Genomic DNA, 20,849 nt, shown 5'->3' on the forward strand with positions numbered 1-20,849 from the left:
AGCCCTAGTTTCTGCAGGGAATTGAAACCTATCCCTAAATTTACTGAAAACGTCTACACCCAAATGGCAATTTTCCTTGAGGGCATGAAAGGTACGGGGGACGACGATGGAAGTTGAGGGCGTTGACGAGGGAGGAAGCACGGAGGTGGCTGTAACCCTCACAGCCCCGTCCGCGGCCGCACCAGAAGACTATCCCCCCTCAGAACCAGTGGACCTCACAACAGAACCCATTCTTTCCTCCCTAAAAACCTCGCGGGTAGATTTAAACCAAAAGAGTGACCGCTGTAACAATGGGTGTAAATCTCTCAAAACTAAATCTAGACCACACCCCCCTACCGCAAAATCACCGGACTGTGGATATCGGTCACCGGAAAGTTCTAAAAATCCCCCCGAACGAGCAAAGAGAAAGGAAATAGAAGGAGAAATATTCTCAAAATCAGAATAACCTACCATTAAGAAGGGACATGTGCATATCGAAAAAGGAAAGTAAGCAAAGATGTATAGATAGTAAAAGGAAAGAAGCAAAAAAGAAGGGATACGCACCTTAAAAAGGAAGGGAGGAAAATCTGAAATCATAGAGGTAGAGCAGCAGCAGCAAATGACACAGAAGAGGCAGAAAATTGAAAAAAAAAAACCAGAGGAAGGCAACTAAGAGACAAAAGTGAAGAAGTTAGTAAAAGTAGAGGGTAAAATGTACCTTGGAAATCGTGGGAAGCCAAAAAGACATTCGCCGGAAACGATGCTTCCCCACCAGTCAGATTTTGACACGTGGCCACAGAGTATGCCACGCCGTCACAAGGCAGTTAATGCAGAGAACACATTCCCAAGCGACAAAAAAAAAAAAAAAAAAAAATCGTTTTGTATTCCCAGGATCGTCCAGGACCCCGGACGACCCTGGGAATGGGGGGCAGCTGATGGGCCCATAAAATTAGTAAAATCGTCCATCTGCGGTGGACGATTAACAAGGACGAGATTATTACCATCACAGTACTAAGAATGCCACCTAACCAACTCAGCTAAGGATGACCGTTACGAGTAGCAGCATTAAACACCAATTCCGTTGAAGGAACGCCGATTAACTTGACATCTGGTTCAGGCGTTACGAACCCAAGCAATAATGCCCTCATAATGACCCAGCCAACGGCTAGAAGGGCACCAAAAGGCTCTATATATATCTTCAGGCAATATCCAGGGGGGAAGAAAAGATCAGACTATTCAATCTTCATTTTAGTTTTACATACTTTCCTCCTTTTGCTGTGCTCCTCTAACTTAATCATCGGAGGCGTTGTGGGCAGTGCCCCACCGGTGACTCTTTCTTTGTGTTGCACCCCAGGGCTAATACCAGCAGAGGACGATCTCATTCTGGACGAACATCTTGTCTGACGATCTCAGCATCATCAATGTTGTTTATATTATTTTAATGTATTAAATGTTAAAATAAAATCTTTAATGTTGAGTGTATTATAAAATAAGATGATAAAATAGATAATGGCGTTTTGATTTTCCTATATTTTTTAGCTTTCTTCTGTGAATACTCTTACACTGTCGCTTACAAACTGACTTTTCTGTTGCTTCTTTCGTTGACTTCTTTGAACCAAAGTGGTCTATTAAACGTGTATGACACTTTTATTACTTAAGTATTACTCTTAATTTTTTTGTAATGAAAACTTAAAAAGCATTACTTGTTCAATTTGAACACGCAATAATTGAATCATTCTAAGCATTAAACAAATTAGTGAAGCTAAGAAGTATATGACGTCAATTGTTTAAACTTGAGTCGACCTGGTCAGAAAAAAAATATATTGAAAAGAAAAGAAAATTGTAAGTTTAAGTTGTGCCAAAGCATATTAATACGAAGAATTTTTATAAAGAAAGGTACGTTGACGAATGCATTGTCTAAGAATTGATTCCTCATAATAAAGAGAATTTGTTTTCAAGAGACTAGGTCGGGGCGGCACGACAGACTAAGGAATTTTGAGCATATGACTATAATATATGGGAAGCAAGATGAGCAAGGTATTAAGCTTTTAGATAACCATTCAAACTATATATTTGATAATAGGAGCCATGTGTGAGTACTGTGAGTGACTATAAATTTGTTTAGACCAAGAATTTGTTCCTTCCTTCTACCTTTGACTCATTAGTGGAGGATAATATTCATATCTGGGTTGGTTAAAGAAAATGCTATGATAACGATCCTTATACTTTTTTTTTTACTAGATAGAATTCTACTATATCTTAATTTAAGTGTATATATGTGTAAAACTTCCTTTTAGAGACTTGAACCCCGGTCCTTTCTTCCCACATCCCATAAGCATTTATATTTATAGAGTGACCATCGTACTAAAAATGTACAGTAGTGATAATCACCCTTGTACTGAAATGTGTTGGAAAATTCTGAGAGTTTTATGTGTACGACTGATAAGAAATTAAAGCAAATGTGGTCAAAGATATGACCAGCTAGATTAAATGTCTATTGCTACTCATCACATGCATAATCAATTAACTGGTCGTTGGTGTTTGGTCCACCAAATTGGAGGGGCTTCTTCCATTCAATTTTCCACCAAACGAGTTGCCATGCTCTTAATTAACTATATTGATTTTTTTTATTTATTTAAAATATTAAGTATTAACTACAACTATAATAAGAATAAGGTTGTTAGTTTATCATGTTAAAGCTACAAAATGATAATAATTTTTTAACCACACACCACACATGCTGCCACATTTGAAGGGTACACCGAAATTTGTGAATGTATTATTGAAAACTCTAACAAGGAGACATGTGCTTAGCACATTAAACTACCTGATTGACCATAGATTTTATATAATGTGATGAAGCATAGAAAATTAGTGAGCCAATGGTCTATATGGATGCGCTGAAAGACCTGCAAGAAGGAAGAATACTATTGAAGGGCATTGATGGAGTGCTGGTCTAAACTTCTCTGATGATTGAGTTACAGACTCACATGAACCCATAAAGCTCAAATGAAATTAATTTTAGGGTTTGTGACTCACATCTTAGAGTGGTGGAGGCTTGAGGTTTATATAGGAGTCTTGGGTTGACTATTAGGGGTGGCAAAATCTTACATGATCTACGAACCCAACACAGCTAACCTGTTTATAAGCAGATCATGAGTTGAGGGTAAACAGGTTGGGGACATATTTGGGTCGATGCGGCTGATCCATTTAATATATGGGTCATGTTTGTGTTCAACTTGCAAACTCGTTTGACCCGTTTAGCTTATAAATGTATTCAATTTTATTGTTATTTTGTTATTATTGCTTAATTTATGGTTGTAATTATATATTTATTATTATATTTATGGTTGTAATTGTATTTTTAATTTTAGATATATGAGAATTGATAATAGGATATTCAAGCTAGATATGACCTACTAATTCAATAGGTTCCTAAATGGGTAATTTGCAATGGCCTTTACATGACTTGTTAATTAAATGACTTAAACATATCGTGTTGGGTTGACCTATTTAACACGACACAAACCTGATCTGCAAATACGAATTTCCACCCTTATTGACTGCCTCCCCATGATTTCCTCTTCTTTCCATAATTGACACATGATGGAAGGAGTGAGAGTAATGGTGGCAAGATTCTTGTGATTTGTGCCCATAATTGGAGAACGTGGGATGGTGGGAAGATCTTTGGGCATGATCCCAAGAGTTTCCGTAAATATGTTACCATAGGAAAGGGATTTTCTTGGTTGGACGAGTGGGATCTAAGGTTGAATGACTATCTTTGCTAGTGTATATCGAATAGGTTCCCATGAGTGTGTTCTCATCGAAGTTGTTGTTGTTTAGAGGGTTGGACGAGCAATTAGAGAAGTTGGATGACCTGCATTCTAGGTTGCCTATGATGTGTGTTAGGTAGCTCAAGGCACCTGTTGGACTATCCAGAGGATTGGAAGAGTCCTAATGTTAGGCATTCTTATAAGAATTCTCTTATTTGTGTCGGATAAGAAGGGGCTTGTTGGGAGAGTCTTAGTTGTTAGGTAGAGAGGGTCATCCTTGTTAGTCTCTTTTTGAGATTTTATCAAATAAATCTTATATAAAAAATAAAAAATATAATTTTATTAGTATACCTATTATTTTTATTTATCTTATCTTATCGTTTTTCTTTTTTATTTATTTATTTTTTTTAAAGATAGATGTAATATATATATATATATATATATTTATTTATTTATTTTACCTCAATCTCATTAAAGGAACGAATGGTCCTCATAAGGTCCTTTTGATCCCTACTATATTGTATACGAGAAATGATATATCTACAACATTTTTACAATATTTTTACAACAAATCTTAAGTGGCAGATTGTTACTGGTTGTAATTATTGGGGCAAAAAAGTAATTTTAGTGTTAGTTTCAAATTTGAACCAATAACAACTAACCACCTGTGATTTGTTGTAAAAATATTATAAAATTATTGTAGACGTAGCATCTCTCATTGTATACTCCCAAAAAAGGTAATAGATGAAATACCCTTAAAAAAAATTCTTTTCATTGTATCCTTTTTCTTTCTTCCAGATCCATCAAAGTTAACAAATGGTACTTTTTAGATTCGTGGGGGTAAGTTTGATAAAAATTTTGAACGGTCTAATTTTCAGTGCCAGTAAAATCATGGAAGTTCCATCAATTCAGCGTTTTCACAGTACTAGACTTTGATAGAATATATTTTTTTGACTGAAGTGATAGAAGTATATTGATATAAAAAAGAAATACAAAAAGAGTTTGGCAGAGGAGTTTAAATACAAAGGAAAACTCGGCCCACCTACACAGTGGCCCAAAAAACTCCTCAACAACCAAAATAGAATATATTAAGATATCATTTTAAGTAGAAGTGTAGAACACGGTTTTATAGAACAAGTTGAATTTAGTTAGGATGGGGGGTGTTAAACTCAGGTTAAACACCGTTCAATAAGATTTTATCGTATTAATTTTTTTACTTAAAATTTAATACATTTTACCAAACTTAATAACATTTCAATAAATTCTCAATTTAGTTAGATTTTTAGATGAGTATTAAAATTGATTGGGTGTGGTTATATTTATTCTTAAATATGTAATAAATGATGTGACATGTTGGTATTGAAGAGTATAAAACTACATTCTTATAGAATTTAATCTCTTTATAGAATATCATAGGTTATTATGATTTTGTAATATCATGGGTTACTGTAGTTTTAAGTATATCATACTCACCCTCAAAAAAAAAAGTGCATCATACTAAGCCTAATGTATTTTTATATATACCCTACATTAGTTCATTATAACACAAAATTCAAATGTATCAACGATATAATCTCTTAGGCTTTCCATGTCATCAAGTTAATCCACATTAATTCTCTTTCTTTCTCCATTATTTTACTTTTCTTCTTTCTATTTTAACATGGTATTAGATCTAGGTTTGTATCTAGTTTCCCCAAAGAACGCCAACACACATACACTTCACCATGACACTATCCTCTACTAATGACTTCTCGCTCCTATAGCACTTTCTTCAGTCGATGTCTACAGACCAATGGTGTTGCTCTACAATGTTCATTGGTGTCATTGTCCTTAGGCTACTATTCATTTTCGAACAACGCTATTGCTAGCATCTATCTTGTTTATGCCATCCCCCAGTAACCATTCTTTTGCTGATGTCCCCCAGGCTATTGGTATTTGGTATAGCCATTATTCAAGCATAGTAGTTGTCCTCTAGTCACTGTGGGAGCTGCCCTGCGACCACAGTAGTTGTCTTACAACGTCCATCCATCACCAACAATTGTAGTTCACTGCTATCTTGCATGTTCCAATTCATGTTAGCTCGATCCATTCTACATTCCTAGTCAAAGTTTCCCTCATTAGTTTATATTCCAAACTGAAGGTGTTTTCAAGTTTCCATCTTAAGTTTGAGGGAATGTTATAATAATTATAGGGAAATGTTAAACAAGCACCGAAGGTGCAAAAAAATAAAAAAAAAAAACAAAAAAAATGTCAGAAAAAAGTAAAAAAAGACACAAAGCAGTACTTATAAAGCTGAAAGAATAAGATAAAATTGTGAAAATGACAAAAAAATTGTTAGAAAAATTTCAAAAAAGTTGTGCCCGTCAACACAATCCTTGATAATAATACATTTGAAGTTTACCATAAATAAGTAGACCATGATATTATATATGGGGTTCATTTTTACACACAATTTAATATAGCAAAGATGTAACAACTTAGGCTTTCCATCTTCTCCAGTAGACATAGGTGATCAAATTAAATCATGTTAATCCTCTCTCTCTCTCTCTCTCTCTCACAATTTTTTATAAACCACGACTGATTTTTAGTAGTCCTCTTAAGAGTAAAAGATAGTGTGTCTAAGATACTGTTTCATTATCCAAACTTTTATTTTAAATTTATAAGAAATGGTATGGTGGTTGATAGTTGTAATTGGTAAACACAAAGTATGTTAAAGACATTGATAATAAAATTGCAACCAATTTAAACTTTAAAGTACTAAAAAAGTTAAAAATTTTCAATTTGAAAGTCTGAAATCCTGAGATATGCATGCGGTTCTTTGCTGTTTATAAGATACCAATAGATTTTAGTACATTGACTTTGTTTCTGGCTATTCAAAAAATGGAATCATCATGGTTTAGGAAATCGGTTTCTGGGAGAATGAAGCACGTAGTAGTGCTAATGACTGATGCAGATTTGCAGTGCGACAAGTGTGTCACGCTGCATATTCCCAAGACCCTGATTTGTCTTTGTAAGAAAACATGGACCCCCTTATCAGGCAGTGATAATAGATTGCAACAACCAGGGTCTGGGACATCCAAAAAGATCTAGAATTTCAGGTAGCCCCAAAAATGATCATTTATGAAGCATTGTTGAGTTTTTAAGGTCAAGAATAATTGTCTCAAAAAAGGGCTTTAATTGTGGCACCTAGTCTCAATATGCTTACAAAATCTCCATTAGAAAGACAAAATATTCCTACCTGTCTTCCACTAGGACGCCGTGTTACAATCTCAACCTCTTTTCTTCACTTATTCCCCTCCACTTTTTCCCAAAACATTTTCATTGGTTTGACGACACATTGAGTCAAAAGACCACATGGGGTCTAGGGAATCTACCCTCCACTCCATTGCCTAAAAATTATTCAGCACTAAATGCCCCACAATGGGTGTTCAAAAACATTGAACTTTAAGAGAACATTTTTGTCATCCTTATTCATCCAGAAGTGGGAAAATTACATTCTAGACTTGCACTGCCCTGTGTAAAGTATAGATAATTGAAATAAAATGTAATATCTACTAAATCAAACCTCTACAATCCATATCATCGAGTTGGTGTTAATGCCTTAATTTTGAGCAAATTCGGACCATTTGGAAATTTAAAAAAAAAAAAAATTGATATTTGAAGATTAAGAGTCAGAGAAGTTCTCACCGAAAGGATTTGGACATGGTACAAAATGGTTCCTATGAGTATCAGTAATCCCGTGAATGTATACACATCAGAATTTTTTTTTTTGTATATACAACTCCATGAAATAAGAAAGCTATAAAAATGAATTATAAAAAAATTCATAAAGAAAGAACAATAGCATCATCTGCTTCCAACCTCGAACCATAACCGCCTAAACCATTTCTTATAGACATAAATTGCAGTCATTGACCTCTGCAAACCGCCTTCTCAAAAATCATAATCTATATCTGTTATATTCTGTGAGGATGAGCGTTTAACAAGCTGTTCTTGCTCATCGTACCGATCGAGGTTTTCACAAGGAGCAGGGAAGATGGTCCCTATTACACGGCCTTCAACGAAGGCACACTGGAATATATGCTTCTTCTTGTATGTTATCCCTACCGACATGTCTCGGAAAGTCACATTCCTTACTGGAATTTCTTCACTCCCATGGATCCTGACAGGGACACGAACTCCCTGGCCATGGACACTAGTGAAACTTATGTCCTCAAGCACTGGGAGAGCCTTCCGATCATACCCTTCATCAGGGTGTTCATTGTAGTCTGTCTTGATGACAATACCAACACGGACATTGTCAAATGTAAGATTTCTGTAAGTTATGTGTTTCACATATCCACCTCTACCAGGGGCAGTCTTGATACGGACAGCACGCCTTGAACCCCAAACAAGGAGGTTTTCCACAGTGACATGGGATACACCACCAGACATTTCACTGCCTATTGATATGCCAGCACTGTTGCATTTCAGCCAAAGTGGATCTCAGTTACTACCTATACACGTAAACTACCACATGCAAAGAAATCTAGGAGTGAAGTAATTGAAATACCATTTTTCTACTGTATTTTAGGACAATAGGGAATGCATGTCAATTAACCAACTACAACAAAAGCAAAGGTAGCAGCTGATTTAACTAGTATAGTCTACTTAGTTTGTATAGGCATACAGTCAAATCCCATATTTCCCCAAAGATGAGAATTTACTGAAGGTTAGCCTCATTCACAGCAACATAGTACACAATACAGGGCCCAAAAGCCACATTAGCAAAATGTCTTTAGTCTACGCTCAAGGTTGATGAATGCAACAAATTATTTATACTAGGCCTTATCCCACTACTAAAAGTCATTCCTTCCTTCTATCTTTTTTATTTTATTTTTATTAAATGTGACTTCTCACATCCTACTTGGAAGCTTGTAAGGCTTACAAGTATCTTGCAACAATTTTTTTTTTTTGATAAGTTACAAATTTCTTGCAACAAATTGGCTTTTGCTTATTCTTGTATCAAAAGCTCAAATCGGTTTAATGCAAAATTTCAGAAGGTTGTGATATAAAATTGAGTTTTGCTTATTTTACAAAATACTAGTATGAATTTATAAGGAACCAAATGCACTGACCATGACTGCAATTCTACTAAAATTTTTTATCATCTGAGGCATTTAATACAGTTTGGATTTCTACAATCTACAAACCATAAACATGAGTTGCAGTTACATAAACAGAACCAAATTGATTATAGCCAGCTATATTCAAATCGTTCTACTTTTGAATTACTAAAATATATAAAGTAACGTATTGAGACACATTGACCTTATTGTTCTTCCCTCCTCTTCTCACTCTCTTTTTCTTTCTTATTCTAGTAACAAAAGCTCAAATTGGTTTAATGCAAACTTTCAGAAGGTTGTGATATAAAATCGAGTTTGCTTATTTTACAAAATACCAGTATGAATTTATAAGGAACCAAATGCACTCCGACCATGACTGCAATTCTACTTCAAGTTTTATCATACTGTGAGGCATTTAATACAGTTTGGATTTCTACAATCTACAAACCATAAGCATGAGTTGCAGTTACATAAACAGAACCAAATTGATTATAGCCAGCTATATTCAAATCATTCTACTTTTGAATTACTAAAATATATAAAGAAAATGAAAGAAATTTACATCTATTACACAGTACTAGACGGGTGGTAAAAGCAAATCTATTCCAGATTTTCCAATAGATATCTGGAAGTAAAATCAACAAAAAACCTTAGACAAAAAGACACTCTACATTACAGGTCAAATTCATTCACGAATACAATCGTATTTGCAGCTCAAGGGCAAACATGAACAGACACATACATCCAGAATTTTCATATATTGATTTCTTTTTATCTGCAGATGCATGACGGTAATATTTGGATGCAATGAAATGAAACACCATAAGTTAGAAGCATGATGTATAAAAGTTTTACCTGACCATAGAGCGAACAACTAGGTTTCGAATGAGTATATTCGTTGAAGGCCGTCCATAAGCAATGCCATACTGATCCCAGCCACTCTTAATCGCAATTCCATCATCTCCAACGCTTATATAACAGTCTTCAATCACCATATCCTCACATGAATCTGTTTGTACCACACACACACACACACACAAAAAAAACTTTGTTAGTTATTATTGTATAACCCCCAAATGAATGAGTGATTAACTCATAAACTTAAATTACTAGAGCAACTGAATAAATTTTTATTTATTTTTTATTTTTATAAAAAGCCCTAGACCAAACCAATGGGCTGCACTTAAAAGATACTGGGAGGTGACCCTGTGTCACAAGGTTATGATGCAGCCATGGAAGATTAAACTTATTTTATGAGGGCCATGTGTGAAGTCCAATTTAAGTAACAGCTGTGTGGTTTTAGAGGTTAAAACAATTTTTAGTTTGGGTTTTAATTTGGCAAGTTATGGTCAATTTTGTATTTAAAGGTAAAGCTATAATTTTTGGAACCCTTGTGAATGAAGGATACCTTGGCAGTTTAGTTGAGTCTAGAATTTTAAAGCAGATCCCAAGTATCTTAGGTTTTATTTCTTTGATTTGAAGTTAGTCTTTTATTATTTATTACCTTATTAGGTTTTAGTTGTCAAATTACAACTCTTCTTCTTTTTGTTTTGTTTTGTTTTTTGTTTTATTTTATTTTATATTATGAATCAAATTAGACGTCTTAAAACTACTAGTTCAAAAACAAGTCCTTATATATATATATATATATTTGTGCCCAATGTACTAAAAAAATGGAATTGAAAAAGTAAAGTATTGAGATGCATTGACCATATTGTTCTTCCCTCCTCTTCTCACTCTCTTTTTCTTTCTTCTTGATATATTGTCATTGTTCATAGTACCATTCATAGACTCTCTTGAAGTGCATTGTTCATTTGTATTCATGGATTGTGGAGAAATTCAATTACTGTTTTTTTTTTTTTTTTGGGCCTCTTTTCAACCCTAAATTATAATTTTCTCTTCCCTACGAAACCCTTTAAAAAGGTTCTAAACCCTAGATCCACAAATCCTCCTAAACCATAACCCACCACAAGCAAAAGTAGATGAACTCTCTGATATGTTCTATTTCAAGCTAATATTCAAACGCAATAAACAATTTCTTGTTAGGGTCCCAGGCATAGTGAATTCTCTCAGGCCACAATGTATAATTTATATATATACATACTACATTGTACACCATGTGTTTGTGGGTTGAGAAAAGGGGGGAGGGGGAAGATCAAGGCAAACATGAAAATAACAATAAAAGTACATCTTGCTCAAATAGATGCAAAATTCCAAGTTTTATTGTTCCTAGCTCACATGATTTTCAAATTTCAAACACCCATGCAACATCACATCAATCATGATGGGAGGTGTGGAGCCTGATCTACTGTGTCAGTTATGTTGATGATTCGGGTGCGTATTGACCCCTGAGGGCCCTAGATCAAACAAAATTGATGTACACTTTTTGAGGATATATTTGACATTTGAGTACACTTTAGATGCCGTAGGCCTTTTATTGTAATTTGGCTAAAATACCATTTTAGTCCTTGCATTTTAGGGCCACAGTCAATTTGGTAGCAATTAATTTGGTCATTGTTACTTTCAACTTCAATTTGATCCCTACTGTTAACTTGCTAATGGAAAATGCCTACATGACAAACAGTGTGCACAGCCGACACATACATGGATAATAAATTTAAAAAAAAAAAAAAATTATTTAATTGCTATCTAAGAAACCCACATCAGCAAGAATAAAAAAAACCATTAAAAAAAATTCCCAAATTTTCTTGGAGTTTCTTGATAGCCAAACACAACCCAAAAAGCAACCCAAACTCAACCAAAAAAATTCACCATGCCATGCCAGTGGCATGGGGATGGGTTGGATTCTATGGTGGCTTTGAGAGCTATGAGAGTGAGACTGTCTGGGGTTAGAGAAGAAGATGGCGGAAGAATGAAAGTGATACTGATAATTATTACACCACGAAAGCAGGTTAGCTCAACAGGCATTTTCTATTCTTGTTTTGGCGACAAGGAATTGCAATTGCAGAGAGTGAGTTGAAGAAGTAGAAGGACGGTGTTGTCATGTTTTGTATTGAAGTTTGAACTTGTTAGTGGAGGTGTTTATCAAGGTGGTATTGGAAAGTGGTGCTATGCAAGCAATGTGGCTATGCAGTTTGAATTTTTCTGACCACCAACTAGCTTACAAATTTGATTCTTCAGTACACAACTCAAGTGCTCTCTCTTTCTCTCTCTCAAGTCCATTTATATTCTCTCTTTTGGATCTGGGTTGTGCTTGCCCAGATCTGGGTTCAAGGTCCACCACCTAGATGGCATGCACTCACTGGATTTGATGGTACTGCTGCTTGCTGGAGTTTGTGGTGGTGTTGCTGTGTTTGTTGTAGTGGTTTGGAGTTTGCAGTGAATTTTTTGGGTTGAATTTTATTGTTGTATGTGTGGGTTGCTATGTTTGGCTGTCAAGAAACTCCAAGAAAATCTGGGGAATTTTTTTTAAACTCATCCTTTACAATTTTTTGTTTTGTTTTTATGATGTGGATGTTTTTTTATTCTTAAAATTGTTGATGTGGTTTTCTTAGATAGCAATTAAATATTTCTTTTATTATTTCTATTTGCCATGTAAGCATTTTCCGTTAGTGAGTTAATGGTAAGGACCAAATTGACTACTATCAAAATGTAGGAATCAAATTGACTATGACTCCAAAATGTAGGGACCAAAATGGTATTTCCACCTAGTAATTTTCCTACATGCGTAAGACCCTTCTATGGTTCTACCAAGAGTCAATCCAAAGAATCAATAGTTAGTAATGATGTCCACCTCAACAGAATATATCATGACAGGGCAGCACCTATCAACTGGTCACACATTAATGAGTGTGTGTTTAATGATAACTTACGAGAAAACACTTACCCGGATCTATTCCATCGGTGTTTGGAGCTTCAAATATGGGAGCTAAGATTGTAACATTTCTGATGGTTACATTCTTGCAGTCATATGGATGAAGTGTCCAAAAAGGAGAATCACGCAAAGTAATATTAGTGATCACAATGTCACTTGACCACATAATCTGAACAAGTGGGCCCCTAGTGTTGTTAAGGAGTTTCTGGCGATACTTCTTCCACCATGTTTGACCCTGCCCATTTATGGTACCATTATGCCCTGTTGATGACCAATAACACAAACTAGAACAAGTTAGAAATTAACAGTTCATCAAGATGATAGGTACATAAGCAAATCATACAAGAGTTTAAAACCAATCAAATTATGAAACCTATATGGCTAGTGGGCACAAAAGCTATCCATTGTGTGATAGTTTGATAAGTATGATTTGCCTATCAAAAAAATGATTTGCAGACTAGCAGTAGATATTTCATTGTAATATGAAACGATAATCAACTGCTCCAGTCAATGTGGCAAAAGAGAAATTTGAAGGACATTCTTTTAATGTGTCTTTACATATTATGTACAGAGCTAAGAGAGCAAGTTAAGAGTCCTTATTTGCTAGAAACAATTAGTTCAGCTACTGTTAAATCACAAAATACTTGGACAACATTTGAACCTGATATGCAGGAAGTGGGTTGTTTAAGTCAGAATTTTTACAATTCCAGGATAATTCTACAAAAGATTTTGCTTCAGTAGGAGAGGTATCAAGCAGAAGCAATTTCTTTTTGTAAGCTTTTTTTAGTGGTAAGGGGCCATTAAGAATGGAATGGAATGTATTTATGTAATGGAAGGGAGTAGAAAAGAAAGGAATTAAATGAAATTAGGTAATCTTGTTTGGATGTTTTAAAATAAAGGAACAGAAAAGAATGAAATGTATGTAATCTTGTTTGGGTATTTGGGGTTAACATTAGAAGGAATGGAACATAATCTTTTTATAATAACATTTACTATCATACTCCTATTTTAGAATAAAGGGCTGAATTTCATAAAACCATAAAACCTAATTCCATTCTCTTTGATTCCTCCCAATTTTGGGGGGAATGAAAATTTGAGATTCAGAGGAAAAAGAGAGAAATAAGCATTTCATCCTACTCATTCCATTCCATTCCACTTAAACTCTCAAACAAAGGAATGATCATTTCATTTCCTCTATTAAAACTCTAAAACAAGGGAATGGATGGAATATTCCAAAATGATTCTTTTCATTCTATTCCTTTCCTCCATACGGAGTGTAAGTATCTTAGGTTTTATTTTCTTTGGGTGCAAGTTAATCTTTTATTAGGTTTTAGTTTTACTAGTCAAATTAGTAGTCCTAATACTACCCATACAAGAAAGAGTTAATATATATATATATATATATTGTGCTTAATATATTAAAAGGACATGGGAGTTGATTAATAGAATCATTGGGTATATTGAGCATTGAGGCATGTTGGCCTTTGTTCGATGTTTTCTCTCTTTTCTTCTTATTCTTCTCTTTCTTATAGTACTGTTCATACAGCCCCTAAACATCATAACACCCTCTCTTTTTCTTCTTCCTTACAACCCCCAAATCAAGCCCTTCTTTTACCTATCAAAACCCTAAATTCCCACAATTTTCTTCTACCAAATAGTCATAAAAAACTCATCAGACCACCTTCTAATTCCTAACACAAAAACAGAACCCTTTCTTCAACAACTTCAAATCCAAAATCCAGAAATCTTCTTAACCCACTGTAACTGCACATAGACAAATTCCCTGGTTTGTCCTAAGTCAGTTTAGGAACTAGCCATCCCATACTCCATCCTCTCTTGGAATTAACATAGGATGGTCAATAGCCACTCAGTTGTCCAAAGAAACAATATCATAACTGCATATTTACGATTAATCACTATCATTGATTAGTGGCCAATTCCACCCAAAAGAACACCGTTTTGTGTGTGTGTGTGTGTGTGTTAAGTAACACATGGAGTCCCCACAGTGATCACCAGGTTAATGTGTAACATTTGTTCTGAACAATATCTTTCTGTGGCAGCACATTTGGGGGTGAGGTAAGGCATCTACGTGTGTGCGTGTGAGTGCTTGATAAACATCCTTGCCCCACTTCCTGACAACTTGGTTGCTTTACCAATTAGTTTCTGTTACGAGTGCTTAAGAAGTAAGTTCCATCTATGTTAAGGGATTGTAAGTTCCATCTATGGTAAATTGGACAGTTGTAACCCGCAAAGGTTAGCTCAATTCGAGTCCCAGGATTACCTGATACACAGTTCTTGCGAGTGGGGTTGTGTATCCAGGGTTTACTTAACAGGGGTGGGTACATGAAGTGACCTGGCCCTGCCTTAAAGAGGCTCCTCATCATTCCCCCCCCCCCCCCCCCCCCCTACAAAACTTTAGTCAAGAGAGAGGGAGAGTTCAGTGGCCATAACCAAAAGGTATAACCAATTAGATTAATTTTGGTTCAGCCATTATATGTATCCTTATTCAGCAACCATGCAAGGCATGTAATCTAAACCAAGTAAAATGCAATTTCTGACATATCAATTTGTTTAAAGTGACTACACATGATGCAATCAAATGATACATATGCAAAAATGGAAGCACATTTTTATAACAATGGTCTGATGCAGTTGGTCAATGAGTTTCATCATTTAATCAATTCACCATACCTCCAACAGTCTTAATTTTAACATATCTACGATTTAATATGTGCCCAATATGAAGAAACCCCATATACAGATATACCTAATCACCTTTGTACAAAGTAATTAAATATAAATACAATAAATTATTATGACGATGGGCTCCAATTGAAGTTCTATGATAGGCATGATATGAACTTATCAAATATATCTCTATTTGATCTATATCCTTTTGATATTGAGAATTCTGGTTTCTCAGATCCTCACATTGGTTCCCTCACACAAGAGTTCATAAATTCCATCAAACTTATAAGTTTTGTTGGATACCCATAGTGACCAGTCAGCAACATCATTACATAGTTTGATAAAAAGTATTAGGACTTACATTGACCCTATGTTCAACATACATATCCTTAACAAGTACTCATTGTAACTGAGGACTGAGATGTCATGGAGGCCAAAAAAATGGTTCCCCAAGAAAAACAGAATATACAACAGCAAAGTTGGATGCGAGCCCCGATTAATAATTGAAAGGGCTGAAGCAGCTTTGTTGTCCCTTTCTAGTAAGGGGAGCATCCTCAGTGTTGAATATAAATCAGAATAATGCTCAAGCTGAAAATGTTGAGAACTCCAAAGTAAAAGGTGTACCTTTTACTACATCTAAATCTCGATCATTACAGCAAGATGTAGCTCATCTCTACTTTCAGTAACTTCATGATGAAAGCTACATAAATCATACCTACATCTCTAGGCACAAAGATGTCTCATTTCATTGATCATCTATTGCCTGAATTTTGACCTTTTTTTCTTCTTCTTCTTGGTTTTTTTTTTTTCACCCTATCTACTGACAGGTATTCCCACACTGGGATACACAACCATCTTTTTTTTTTTTGCTAAACAACAACAGCCATCTTTATTCTTAAGATTGTGGTAGTTAAAAGCCATTATCAATTCCATGGTCTAACACATATTATATTAGGTGATTAGTCAGTGTTCCACCAATTATAAGATGTGCTTCATCATAAACCTACATGAACAGTTTTCACAATGGATATTAACCCTATTTGCATTGATCGTTTTCATATTCCCTCTCATTGATCATAAGACTTCCTCCAGATATTCCAGAAAATCTTTTGTGCACACACAAAATAGAACCTTCCACTCAGTACCCATCTTATGAATAAGAAAGATTTCCTCCACCAACACCCCCCCCCCCCTCCGCCCCAAATTTTTTTTAAAGGCAAGACCTCATATAGATTACATACTGTCAACAAAACCAAATTAGTTTAAAATACGGACTCCCATGATTTACAATCAACCTTTTCATACTCCCATACAGAAATTGTTGGTATCCCAGTATTACATACATAAGAATGTTCCAAAGTATGTAACAAAACAAAACAAGACCAGCCTAGTCTTCAAAAAGCCCTCAAACTAATCAAATTATGTTGCATTTCGTTTCATATCCTAAAATCACAATCCATGTGAAACCCTTAAACATCCTCCCTAGTCTTGTCAAAATTATAATTTAAATAAAAAAAAAAAAAAAAAAAAAAACCAATTTAACATTACTGTCAAATCACAGGGACCTAAACACAATGTCATGCCAGCCACTTCCAAGTTCTCAATTAACCAACTATGAATAACCAATTGAAATCCCATGACCATTTCCACCACAACAAACAGATCATAGTAAAAAACAAATCCAGAGGAACTTCACGTTCAAGAAAGAAAAAGAAATCAAACCTGAATTCCAAGTATTTCAGCATCTTGAGCGAGGAACAGAGTCATATGACTAGTGAGATTAAACGGGCGCCGTAAGCCAACGACCAGGAGGGACATTAAGCTGTGGCACCGCCTCTCTTTCCACTTAGAAATTGCCGAAATCGCTCTCTCAAGGCCTCTGTGTTCACAGCGACCCCATCGCCCACAGCTCCAAATCCGTGAGGTTAAACGCCACAGGTCTCAGCCTCGGAAGTGGCTTTCCTCGGCTAACGCCGCGANAAAAAAAAAAACAAATGAACAGTTGTAGCCTTGTAGGCTCCATAAATCCACCATAGTTTAGTTAATGTCATGGTTGGTTGGTTAAAAATTTCTCAAACTGTAAATTGCAAAATGTAAATAGGGCTACAGAAAATAGGGATACTTGCATGGGTTTTCACAAGGAAACTTGCTCAAAAGGTCATGTAATATTTAAATTGACTCAAGGAACTTGAATGGGTCTTACACTTGGTACCTTTTCTAAAATCAAGGCATATTTGCATATTATTTTAGTCACCTCTTAAGTCAATGTCTTTGCCATGAATATAAAATTTAGAATAGCTTCACCAAATGAGAGGATGAAAAATATGACCTGTAATAACAACATCTTTGAGATTTTGACCATGAATCAAACTCCCATACCGAGGTCCAGGATGCTCTCTCCCATAACCATATGAAGGCAAAGGAGGCATTAGTGGCCAATACTTCTCATCCTGTTATACATCACATAAGATGACATATGGTAAAATACAAAACTTTAGTCAAGAGAGAGGGAGAGTTCAGTGGCCATAACCAAAAGGTAGTGGCTTTCCTCGGCTAACGCCGCGACCGAACGCGAAAAACCCATCAACGATGTTCCTCTGCCAAACGAAAACCGAAGCGAACGCGACGATCCACAGCACAACGAACAGTGTTTTGTGCGATGTGAACAGAGATACCAGTGCCCTCTGGTGCTGTAACCGTCCTAGTGTCGCTGTTAAACCCTCCACCATTGTTGTTTCAAGTGTGAGTTTTTCGATTTTGATTTGGTTATCATGGGCTAGTGCCTAGTTCTAGTACTTGGTTTTGGTTTTGGTTTTGGTTTTGGTTTTTTGGGTCGGTTGAGATGTTAACGTTTGTAAAGTGTTTTCAATCAGAGTCGGGTGTATGTGGGGATTTCCGATTTTGTTTTTTTTTTTGTTTTTTGTTTTTTTTTAGGTTTGGTTTGGAAATTTACGACAAATGACTATTGAGTATATTTTAAGGAAAGAAAACTACATTTATTCCTTACTAACTACATTATTTAATTTCTTTCTCTAATGCTTATCTTATGCCCAATTTTATTTAGATTACATGACATTTCTTTGAATCAATCTCAAAGAAAACTTCAAAGAAAACCTCAAAGAAAATTTTGCTTTAAGATTGCATGAGATATTACTAATTACCCAAATCTTACCATAAAAAGTTCATAGATTTGGACCTATTTTTATTTATTTTTTTAATAAAATAGGAAGTATACCGATAAACCGTTTGAGTGTCTATTGTTAAATTCACAATTCACAATTCACAATTTGACATACCAGAACAAAATCTCATAAGATATTAACTCACCACAATTCAATGTAAAATAAAAATATTACATAAGAATCTGTTACAACTCAAAACAAGATTATTGTAAAAATGTTGTGAGATTTTATTATGCATATACAGATGCAACGTGTTTCATATTTTTATAATTACTGGTATGACTAGTTATGATTAGAAGAACATTATTTTTAGCTAAGTTCATCATAGACATCTTTTATTTTGCAACAATCACAACAAAGCTTGTTGGTAATTGTTTGTGTGTGTGTGTGTGTGTTTTTTTTTATTTTAAAAACTTGATTTGAGGGTGTGAAAAATAAGTGTTGTTTTCAAGTTGAAATGCTTGTATTGCCATACTTGTTCGTTCTTGCATAGTTTGGAAATCGGAATGCTGACTAGTTTTGTTACAATTATGTTTAGCTTAGGCTCGTCCTTTATTCATTTTTTGTGTAGTTACCAAATAATGATTCAAGTAAGATGGAACAGAAACTCCCCTAGATGGTAGACACTCAATACAAATGGTACTTGATTTCACATAATTCACCCTATTTTGACATTTCACATGATTCACGCTAATAAGATTTATACAAACATGCATGATAATAATTGAGATCTCAAGTTCCCAATTGGTACTTGCATGATCTTTTAACTACTCTTGTGGATTTCACAGTTAGCTCAACTGACAAAGTTTTTGATAGTTGAATAAGAGATTTGAAAATTAATCTTCGCTTGTAGCAAAAATTTATTGGTGTTTTGATCTGTTAATAAAGAGTTATCATTAGGAGCGGATGCTATAAGTTGAAAGCTCTCACCAAAAAAAAAAAAAAAAAGCCACAGGTCTCAGCCTCGGCAGTGGCTTTCCTCGGCTAACGCCGCGACCGAACGCGAAAAACCCATCAACGATGTTCCTCTGCCAAACGAAAACCGAAGCGAACGCGACGATCCACAGCACAACGAACAGTGTTTTGTGCGATGTGAACAGAGATACCAGTGCCCTCTGGTGCTGTAACCGTCCTAGTGTCGCTGTTAAACCCTCCACCATTGTTGTTTCAAGTGTGAGTTTTTCGATTTTGATTTGGTTATCATGGGCTAGTGCCTAGTTCTAGTACTTGGTTTTGGTTTTGGTTTTGGTTTTTTGGGTCGGTTGAGATGTTAACGTTTGTAAAGTGTTTTCATTCAGAGTCGGGTGTATGTGGGGATTTCCGATTTTGTTTTGTTTTGTTTTTTTTTTTTTTTTGAGTTTGGTTTGGAAATTGAGTAAGTACAACAAATGACTATTGAGTATATTTTAAGGAAAGAAAACTACATTTATTCCTTACTAACTACATTATTTAATTTCTTTCTCTAATGCTTATCTTATGCCCAATTTTATATAGATTACATGACATTTCTTTGAATCAATCTCAAAGAAAACTTCTTTCTCAAAAAAAAAAATCTCTAAGAAAACTTCAAAGAAAACCTCAAAGAAAATTTTGCTTTAAGATTGCATTGAGATAGTACTAATTACCCAAATCTTACCATAAAAGTTCATAGATTTGGACCTATTTTTATTTATTTTTTTAATAAAATAGGAAGTATACCGATAAACCGTTTGAGTGTCTATTGTTAAATTCACAATTCACAATTTGACATACCACAACAAAATCTCATAAGATATTAACTCACCACAATTCAATGTAAAATAAAAATATTACGTAAGAATCTGTTACAACTCAAAACAAGATTATTGTAAAAATGTTGTGAGATTTTGTTATGCATATACAGATGCAATGTGTTTCATATTTTTACAATCACTGATATGACTAGTTGTGAATGGAAGAACATTATTTTTAGCTAAGTTCATCATAGACACATCTTTTATTTTGCAACAATCAAAACAAAACTTGTTGGTAATTGTTTGTGTTTCAATTGTTAGTTTATTTATTTATTTATTTTTTTAACTTGATTTGAGGGTGTGAAAAATAAGTGTTGTTTTCAAGTTGAAATGCTTGTATTGCCATACCTGTTCGTTCTTGCATATTTTGGAAATCGGAATGCTGACTAGTTTTGTTACAATTATGTTTAGCTTAGGCTCGTCCTTTATTCATTTTTTGTGTAGTTACCAAATAATGATTCAAGTAAGATATAAATGGCACTAGATTTCACATAATTCACCCTATTTTGACATTT

At 34.9% G+C, this 20,849-nt stretch overlaps 1 protein-coding gene across 1 annotated transcript; it reads right to left on the minus strand.

The window, feature by feature from the left end:
• Positions 1-7,385: 7,385 nt before the first annotated feature.
• On the minus strand, positions 7,386-17,852 carry LOC112038920 (probable polygalacturonase). The gene is made up of 4 exons (XM_065776270.1): positions 17,710-17,852; positions 12,705-12,953; positions 9,713-9,866; positions 7,386-8,211 (listed from the first exon to the last, which is right to left on the minus strand). Exons 1-4 carry the CDS (start codon positions 17,807-17,809, stop codon positions 7,686-7,688), a joined length of 1,029 nt encoding a protein of 342 aa, XP_065632342.1. The 5' UTR covers positions 17,810-17,852; the 3' UTR covers positions 7,386-7,685.
• Positions 17,853-20,849: the final 2,997 nt, after the last annotated feature.

The sequence above is a fragment of the Quercus suber genome, unplaced genomic scaffold (genome assembly GCF_002906115.3).
Source record: "Quercus suber isolate HL8 unplaced genomic scaffold, Cork oak 2.0 scaffold_131, whole genome shotgun sequence".
Classification (NCBI taxonomy): Eukaryota; Viridiplantae; Streptophyta; class Magnoliopsida; order Fagales; family Fagaceae; genus Quercus; species Quercus suber.